Source organism: Bidens hawaiensis, unplaced genomic scaffold (assembly GCF_021521415.1).
Source record: "Bidens hawaiensis isolate Kalapana, Puna unplaced genomic scaffold, B.hawaiensis_p1.1 tig00057008_1, whole genome shotgun sequence".
In the NCBI taxonomy this organism is placed as follows: Eukaryota; Viridiplantae; Streptophyta; class Magnoliopsida; order Asterales; family Asteraceae; genus Bidens; species Bidens hawaiensis.
Window position 1 is genome coordinate 8,849 of NW_027500293.1, and position 9,559 is coordinate 18,407.

The 9,559-nt window shown below is 35.2% G+C and overlaps 1 protein-coding gene across 1 annotated transcript; it reads right to left on the reverse strand.

Annotated features, from left to right (window-relative positions):
• Positions 1 to 6,017: 6,017 nt before the first annotated feature.
• On the reverse strand, positions 6,018 to 9,228 carry LOC143601741 (annexin-like protein RJ4). The gene is made up of 6 exons (XM_077079060.1): positions 9,137 to 9,228; positions 7,693 to 7,838; positions 7,223 to 7,441; positions 6,606 to 6,818; positions 6,414 to 6,503; positions 6,018 to 6,252 (listed from the first exon to the last, which is right to left on the reverse strand). Exons 1-6 carry the CDS (start codon positions 9,207 to 9,209, stop codon positions 6,049 to 6,051), a joined length of 945 nt encoding a protein of 314 aa, XP_076935175.1. The 5' UTR covers positions 9,210 to 9,228; the 3' UTR covers positions 6,018 to 6,048.
• Positions 9,229 to 9,559: the final 331 nt, after the last annotated feature.

The following is a 9,559-nucleotide window of genomic DNA, read 5'->3' on the forward strand; positions in this document are numbered from 1 at the left end:
CAGATGCGGCAGATTCACCGAATCTATCTTTTGCTCCGATTGCAACGGCGGATTCATTGAAGAGATTCATAACCCGAACCCACTCTCTCGAACTCTCACCGAACCCATTTTTCGGCATCTGATATGTATAACACCGTTGACAATAGGAGATCCGGCGACCCGGTTATCGTCTTAAGTGGCCGTCCGCATATCGGATATGAGATGTTTTATGAAGATGGATCTGGGTCGGCTTTACGCCCGGTACCGATTAGTATGTCGGATTTTTTATTGGGTACTGTCTTCTGGAATTTTTATTGGGTTTTGGTTTTGAGCAGTTGTTGGATCACCTGCGACAGCTGATCGGCTTTCCGGTGAGGCGTTATCAAATGGATTATAGAGAGATTTAACGGTGAGGCTTTTCGGTTGGTGGTCGCTGTGGCAGGTGAAGAGTGGTGGTGGCGAAGGCAAGTGGTGGCGGTGGCATGTGGTGCTTGGTGGGTGATGGTGGTTTTCGATGTTAGAGAGAGAGAAGAAGAAGAAGATAATGATGCATATGGATTGGAGAGAGAGAGAGAGAGAGAGAGAGAGAGTTATTTGATTTTAAATATATTTATTTAATTTAATTCTAATTAATAAATAAATATGTAAATTTTCAACACTACCCTCACATGCTTTGCACATGACCAAAATTAACGAAAAGGGTTAGTGGAAAATGACGTAATGTGAAACATTTTAGAAACACAGAATATGATTTCAGTCATTAAGTTTTCCAAATGACGACTATTAAAAAACCATAAAAACATAAAAGATCTATTTTGCCATTTTGTCTTTGACTTAATTCATTGGTTTTCTTCAATTTCACATAAATTAGCATAATTTGGGATTATTTAGCACACGTTCAAACGACTCGAATCGCATTACTCAATTCCTTGGAAGCTTTTGATGTAAGTAAGCAAACTTCATGAATTATTACATTGTCTTGGTAATATTCACTAGCTAATTTGTGACAGCCTTTATACATGGTGCTCAAAATCGTTGACAAGTTTCCTAACGTATGTATTAGATGTATGTACATATGGGTCTTATATTTTCTTAGTGTCGTAGGTAAAAGTAATTTGCGTCAAATAAGAGGTAAACCAAAAATTTTCTAGATTAATTCGGTCCTGCAGAGGGACTCATGAAGGTGGAAACTTAGTCACCGTCAACAACAGCATTGTCTCCGCCAACACCTTCTTCCAACCAAGCAAAAAAGAAAAGTACAACAACTTACCGGTACACACAAACATTTATTCCAAAACTATTCGACCTGTCTCCATAGCAATCTAAACGATTAAAAGAGTTTTATGTATTAGAAAGCATTCGACCCGTTTCTTTCTAAGCACTTGAATAGTGTATGCACATAACCATATATTATGACACTCCATAAGGCAACTCATAACTTCAACTCAACTACGAATATGACATTTCTTTACATCCATATAGGCACTAAGATCGAAGACGAATTTGCAAAGACAAGTGCCACTTTTTTTTTTGACGAGACGATGGCTTCATTAGTGGGTGAAATAGGGCTGTCCAAACTGCTCGCCACTCGTTCTTCGCTCACTCGAAAAATGCTCGTTCGATTTCTGCTCGATTTAGAAATGAGCCGATCGGATCGGTTCAATTTGAAAACAAGCCAAGCACGAGTAAAGCTTCGCTCGGTTCGGTTCGGTTTTTTTTGCTCAAATTATTTTTTTAGTTTAAAATTTATATATAATATGTATTTATATAAAATTATACAAAATTTTAAGGATTTTTAATTTTCCCACCTTTGTGTTGACTTTAAAGTTTAATTTTAAACCCTAGCTACTTGTTCAATACTTCCACAATTCCACTTTTCCATAAACTTTCGTGTCATTTTGTTATTCAGTACTTTGATTACACCTTTGAAAAACTACCTGCTAATTCTCGTCACACTTGATACGCGAACTATTTTTTCTATTGTTAGGAGAAAATATCGACCAGGTATCTTTGTTGAACTTATTATGTATGTTTTATTGTTAACTTTAAGTTTTAGGTACATTTTAGAGTTGGAACTCTATACATTTTGTTAGTTGAAAGTTTTGAATTGATTACATTTTGGAGTTTTAAAATTTTAAAATTGAAAACTTTTTATGAAACTAAGCAAAACCAAGCCGAATCAAACCACTCGATTTAAAATCAAACCAAGTTTAAGCATAAACATTCGCTCGTTTATTTAAATTCAAGCCGCTCAATCTCAAACCAAATATCAGCATGCCTGCGTTCGGTTCGGTTCGTGAACAGCCCTAGGGTGAAAGCTGTGAGAATATCATTAACATGGCTACACCAACCTAGTGGCTTTGCCCAAAACAGTCTCATGACCCGACGCCCCATTGTAATTTTGTCTAACACTACCTCTTGCCAACCGGACAGAAGTGGCCAACAAAATAGAGCCTGCACAATCATCATTTTGAACAATACTTCAGTTGTAGGCATATCTGAAAGCACCTCCTTTCTAACTTCCTTTAGTAATTTAAAAATATCTACATTGGGAATCAGATAATGTAAAATGCAGTGTTATAAAAACCGGTAGATTGAACCGGTTAAACCGGATTTCGCAGAGCAGGCCGGTATTTTGAGCTCGGTATTTTTAGCCGGTTTGCTAGAATATCGTACCGGCAATTTTTTTTCTTCTAAAATACCGGTTTTTACCGGCAAACTGCTTTTAAGTACAAGAAATTGTTGATATTTGCAGCCCATATTTTTTCAAAATTACTTTTAACCCAACAATTAACATTCAAACATGTAAACTTTAGCACTATATTTTTAAGAAAAATTGGTTTTTATTGGTCACAACTATCATCTTTTGGTCATTGTCGGTCCCAACTAACGAATTGGTTGCTAACAGTCCCAACTTTTAACGTATTTGTTCCTAACGGTCCACGACTAACATAATTCTAACGTCGTTAGTTTCAGGCCGTCGGAAAAATGTTTTTGGCCGGAAAACACACATTTTTTCCCGAAAACTCAACAATTTTGTCCCAGGCATCATGGTAACTTTGTATCGTACCTTTATGAACATTTTTCTTGTAAAAGCCCCAATTATTGGGGTCGTCGAACCCTAGAACCATCGTCGGAATCAGTTGATGGTGCTTAAGTGATGGTGGTTGGTTGGCGGTGAGTCAATTGGTGGTGGTGGCGGTGTTCAGGTGATGTTTTCCGGCAAAAAAATGACTTTTTTAGCCAAAAACGTTTTTCCGGCGACCTGAAACTAACGCCGTTAGGATTCAGTTAGCCGCGGACCGTTAGGTGCAAATACATTAAAAGTTGGGATCATCAGTGACTAATTCGTTAGTTGGGACCGACAATAACCAAAAGACAATAGTTGGGACCAATAAAAACCAATATTCCTTTTTTTTTAAATTAAGTGCTTTTGTATTATTTTTTTAATATAGATTAACTTTTAGATTATTTTTTGTTATGGAATCAACTACTTTTGGGTTATTTTTGGAGTTGAAGCTGCATTTATAGAAAATTATAGACAAAATGGCAAAACAGGTTATTTATGTTTTCATGGTTTTTCAATAGTCGTCCTTTGGAAAACTTAATGACTGAAATAATATTTTGTGTTTCCAAAATGTTTCATTTTACGTCATTTTCCACTAACTCAGTTAAAATTTTTCGTTAACTTTGGTCATGTGCAAAGCATGTGAGAGTAGTGTTGAAAATTTACATATTTATTTATTAATTAGAAATAAATTAAATAAATATATTTAAAATCAAATAACACTCTCTCTCTCTCTCCCTCCCTCCCTCCCTCCCTCCCTCTCTCTCTCTCTCTCTAACATCGAAAACCACCACCACCCACCTAGCACCACATGCCACCGCCACCACTTGCCTTCGCCACCACCACTCTTCACCTGCCACAGCGACCACCAACCGAAAAGCCTCACTGTTAAATCTCTCTACAATCCATATGATAACGCCACACCGGAAAGTCGATCACTTGTCGCAGGTGATCCAACAACTGCTCAAAACCAAAACTAATAAAAAAACCAGAAGACAGTACCCAATAAAAAATCCGACATACTAATCGGTACCCGGGCGTAAAGCCGACCCAGATCCATCTTCATAAAACATCTCATATCCGGTATGCGGATGGCCACTTAAGACGATAACCGGGTCGCTGGAGCTCCTATTGTCAACGGTGTTATACATATCAGATGCCGGAAAATTGGTTCGGTGAGAGTCCGAGAGAGTGGGTTCGGGTTATGAATCTCTTCAATGAATCTGCCGTTGCAATCGGAGCAAAAGACAGATTCGGTGAATCTGCCGCATATGTAGCACCAGTTTTGATATCTGTGGTGGTGGTGATAGGCGGAGATGGTGGTGGTTGTTGGACGTTGGTTGGTGGCAGGACGAGGCGGTGGCTATGGTGGGATCTACGTGCTGGTGGTGATAGGCGGAGATGGTGGTGGTTCGGGTTATGCACCACCGTCGATGGTTGCAGGTTCGGTGGTGTAATTGTGGTGGTGGTTCGATGGGTGCTGTGGTGTAGAGAAGGAAAGGGAGTAGAGAGAGAAAGAAGAAGAGAAAGCGAGAGAAAGAGAGAGAGAGAGAGAGAGAGAGTATAAAGGGGATACATGAGCTAGACCATGAAATTACGGATTTACCCTCATGTGCAGGTCATGTAATCAGAGTTAACGGAAAATCTAACTTGGTTAGTGGGAAAGGACGTAATGTGAAACATTTTGGAAACACAGAATATGATTTTAGTCATTAAGTTTTCCAAATGACGACTATTGAAAAACCATGAAAACATAAAGGACCTGTTTTGCCATTTTGTCAAAATTATAAGGTAAACTATTCAACTGGTTGAAACTTCTGGCATAACCCGGTTCAACCGATAATATCATTTTTTAGCCCATTCGATACAAGTAAAATACTGTTTTTTAAAACATTGGTAATTAAAATGCTTCCTTAAAACACTATCAACTTTATCTGTAGTGATGTTCTAACTTTCGCTAAGGCAACCGCCAGCGGCTTCTACACTTACGTGTTGATTTTATAGTGACTGTCTATTCTAAATCTAGAATGCTTCATGAAACAAAATAGACTTGACCTGGCGTAACAATTCGTGTAAACAACTAGTTTCCTATAAAGTGTAAAATACATAAAATATAATTCAAACCTAATTAAATAAAATATTCAAATTTCTAAACTTTTAAAAATCACGTTGCCTACACATCAAAGGTACCCTTAAATCATCTCATATGAAAACTCTTATTCTTCAACACCCACAATAGATGAAGCATGGTTAAGGAACATGGTTGTTGAGGTCTCTAATCAAGATCAAGAAGAAGCAAGAGCTACAAAGTTTGATACCAGTTCAATTTTTTAGGCGATAAGATCAACCGGGTCACCATCAATATGATCATTGATAATTCTTGAGGTGATAAGGTGTCTTAAACGCAATAAGCAATGAATATATTTTAGTTGATTTAAAGAACCTCTATGGATTACGCTATGAACATAGGTGATGAGCCTTTGGACTCTACTAAACTGCTATAGATCTAGAGAGCCAGCCTCATGGTAGGTACCCTTAACGCCTTAACAAGGAAAGGGTAAAATATTGGAGCATTTATATTTTGATGTTCTCGCACAATCATGTTTCTCTCAAGTCTAGAGTACATGAAATCAAGGTTTCCTTTCAAAAAGGAGTGAGAGTACTAGTGCCAAGCAAAATTCTTTGCTCACCAAAATACTATGATCAGCTCTACCCTAACAAAAACTGCCAAACAAAAATCGAAACTCATCCTTTAGTAGCAAATAAATCATCAAGGAAATAACATTTTTGTTTACAAACAATAATAGAAATCTTCAACAAATATCACACAATAACTCACTTCGTATACAAATAGTACGTAGCAGAAATTAAACAAAGAATAATAGAAACTTATAATAAGCCATAGACAAATGTATGGAATACCAAACCGATAATTTCAAATATTAAACCAAGAACATAAATGATAAATGTCATATTTCAACCATCAATCTCAAGAAACCAAACTAATCTTCCTTCCCTATCAAGGTAAGAAGAAATCTCTTGTAATGCCCCGAGGTTTCCTTGGAAATAGCCTGATCAAGTGCCACACTGTTTCTCTTGTAATACTGTTCAATGATGTCTTTCAAGTCTTTCTCTGCTCGGGTGACGATCACCCGAGTTAAAGCATCTTCATTTGTCCCACCCTTCTTAATTGCATTGCGAACAACCTACATTTGAAGATTGTAATTGTTACAAATGTGACAATTCACGTTTGTTTCTTTTTAAATAATATAACATATATATATATATATATATATATTCATTGCAATACAAAGCATGTATTTATTTAAAATATAATGTTATAGGCTGTGCAAAGAAGAAGACTTACCTTTTCAAAGTACTTAATAGGGTTACTAATGCATCTAATTGTCGTACGTAGTGTCTTAATGTAAGCATTGTTCAAATCGTCCTTCAAGTGCTGTCATGAATGTTAAAAGTATGAATTAATATGAAGATAATGTGATTTTGTTTTTAAAAGGAATTGGATAAACAGTTTTTGATTAGTGAAATTGTTGTATACCTTGGTGATGGTGCAACTATGTTCGTCTTTGTAACAATTCAAAGTAGCCATGAGTTGTGGCTTGCTTCGAGTAGTAATGATTCGGAGGATGTCTTCATGGTTAAACGACTTTTCTTGAATAGCATTTCTAAGAACATTGGACTCTGAATTTGCCAATTTCAAGTTCACTTCATTACCTTGATATCTATGTATGCTCACCAACCCAACAAGAAGCTATAATATTACACAAATTTGTAAGAACATTTGAAAGCTAGATTTAATCCATCAATCAGTATTTAGTCTTTAATTCAATCATTTTTACAATTGGCCTTGAACTTAATTTTAAAAAGTTTTGTGCTCCATTTTATTATATTAAAGGAATAAGTATAATATTGACAATTTCGACCCATCGTTCATTTAGATTTGGATTAATTTTTCTTAAACCTATCATATTAATTAAGTTATTACTTAGAAGGGGTGTGTGTTTAATAAGTCGAAAGAGAAACAAAATCCCAAAAGTGTATAAATGCATGCAACACTATACTTGTTTTACGTCTTACCCAACCTCAACCTTCTAGAACTATAAAGTTCGTTGCCTTCTAAATAAAAATTAAAGCCGATTAAATATAAGAACTTGCCTTTCGGAGATCAGAAGAAGTATGGGAAGCAATGTCTTCTTCCAACGAAAGCTTGTAGCGAGATTGGTATGCACATTTGACAGCAAAAAGCTCTTCAGGTGATAGTGTGCACGATAGTTCAATGATCACTCTATAATCACAATTTTCCTTACGTAGGGCTACGTTTGCTAGCACCGCATCACGATCTGCTGGATCCAAGTTCCATCGGTAAACAGCTCTCTACAAGAACCATAGAATGATCAATATTACTTTATATATACATAATTTTATAAATGAATATATATATATATACACGTGTGTGTACATATGTACACACACATCGGAATACTTTCAAATGCGAAATTTGAAAACTAGTAGAACCACATTTGCACCCTCCACTTTTGTAGATAGTTTCTCAAATTTGTGGCTCTTATTTGAACTCCTGAAATACACACAACACATACATAAACAACGTACAAAGAATATATTACCTCAAAGTCACCAGAAAGTTCATGCTCAAGACGCTTCACAAGATCTTCTTTATAATGTTCTTGATAAGCCTCCCTTATCAACTTCCTTTGAGTTGCATTTCTATGCCCCAAAATTGATATTACGGTCTTTTCATCGGTCCCCCATCCTTAAACAAACAAAAAGGAAACTAAATACATGATTAAATAAAAATTATTTTTTTTTATTGAAAATGTGTCCATCATTAACTTGCAGGTACATGCTGTAAAATGGGTGGAATTGGTTAAAATGAGTTTTGAGTTAGAAACGTGAGGAAGCTTATCAATATTGGTTTGGCATCGGCAAAGTTGGATATCATATGAAACACGGCAAGTTAATTGTGTTATAATGTACGTAAGACATCTTATAATGACTAGGATCAAGCCACAGAAGTCTAGCATTTTTGTACTCAATAATATTAAGTATATTTATATAATTAGGAAAAGCAAAGATGCATGAAAGGTATAATACTTTTTCACAAAAATTATTTTTGAGTCTTTATAAGTTTTGAAGGTCATTGAAATTTGAAAATAGTCATTGTATATTTTATAGTTACTTTAGTTTAATGTAACTACCAACTTTTAGTTTTTTTCAGGAATGTTACTAAAAAATAGTCGAACCCATATGTATTCTTTTTAACTACGTCGTTGTCTTGGTTTGAACCTAAAACCTTCAATCTAGGAGATAAACACCTCTATTAAATGTGCTAACATCACATTTACAATCAAATCCATATTGAAGATATTAGTTCTTTTAACTTTTAAGTGACTTTAAAGATTATAATTTAAGATATGATTGAAAGTTTGTTGCCTTTAATGAAACAAAATTGGTGAAATTTAAAGATATTTTATTCATATAAATATATATATATATATATATATTGTTTGTTTGTTTTATTGTTTATTTTTTTAATGACTTCCTTGAGTAATAGGTCATCGCACTCCTTAATTTTGAAGACTCTTGTTGCTTCATTCTGGCCACACTATATTTTTTTAACCGGCATACGCTGATTTCAGAGTTTAGCTTCGGTGTTCCCTTGGGAACTCATACCGTCGGCTGCCACTTAACAGTCGTTGTCTCACCACAAGAGCAGAACTCTCTGACGTAAGACATGGTAGGACGAAAACTTAGTGGATTTGGATTCGAACTGACAATCTCAAAAGACCTACCTCAAATCATTCATTTTTCATAATATACCAAAAGTGACACAAGTGGAGATCGAACTTGGATTTCCATTAAAGAACCCAAATCATTTATTCTTTAAACAAAAAAATATATCAATGTTTATTAAGCAGACCAAACTACAAATTAAACTAGACGTCCACCTTGCTTACTGGTTCGCTTTTCAGACCAAAATTAAGAATCAGATAAATAACTTAATAATCAAAACAATAAGATATGGAATTTAGTGAGAGAGAGAGAGAGAACCGTGACAGGCTTTTCTTAAAAGCTCGGCATCTGCGGAAGGAGAAGCATCTTCATAAGAAACGAGGGTGGCCATCTTCTTGTTTTTGTATTTGTATTTGTTTTTATATTTTGGTATCAGTTATGATTGAATTTATAGAGAAACTAATTAAGTTGAAACTAACGCCCTTTTGCTTTGGTTTCTTCACATGCTAATTTGTTTTTAATCAAATTACAATGTTTGAAATTTTCCATCTCTATATTCCTAATTAAATGGCCAATATGTTGTTTCTTACATGTATTTAACTATTCAGGTAAAATTATTATAAATCCTACAGGTTTTCTTCACTGATATACGATGAAATAAATCCATATGTTTGATACATGAGTTGGTGTATAGTTGGCAACAAAAGTTAAAAAAGAGAACAAAAAGTGGAATCACATAAG

Coding starts and splice junctions, on each gene's coding strand:
- LOC143601741 (XM_077079060.1), bottom strand. CDS start 9,209: ATGGCCACCCTCGTTTCTTATGAAGATGCTTCTCCTTCCGCAGATGCC. Junction 7,442..7,692: donor AACTTTCTGGTGACTTTGAG/GTAATATATTCT, acceptor TGGTTCTTGTAG/AGAGCTGTTTACCGATGGAA. Junction 6,819..7,222: donor CTTCTTCTGATCTCCGAAAG/GCAAGTTCTTAT, acceptor GTAATATTATAG/CTTCTTGTTGGGTTGGTGAG.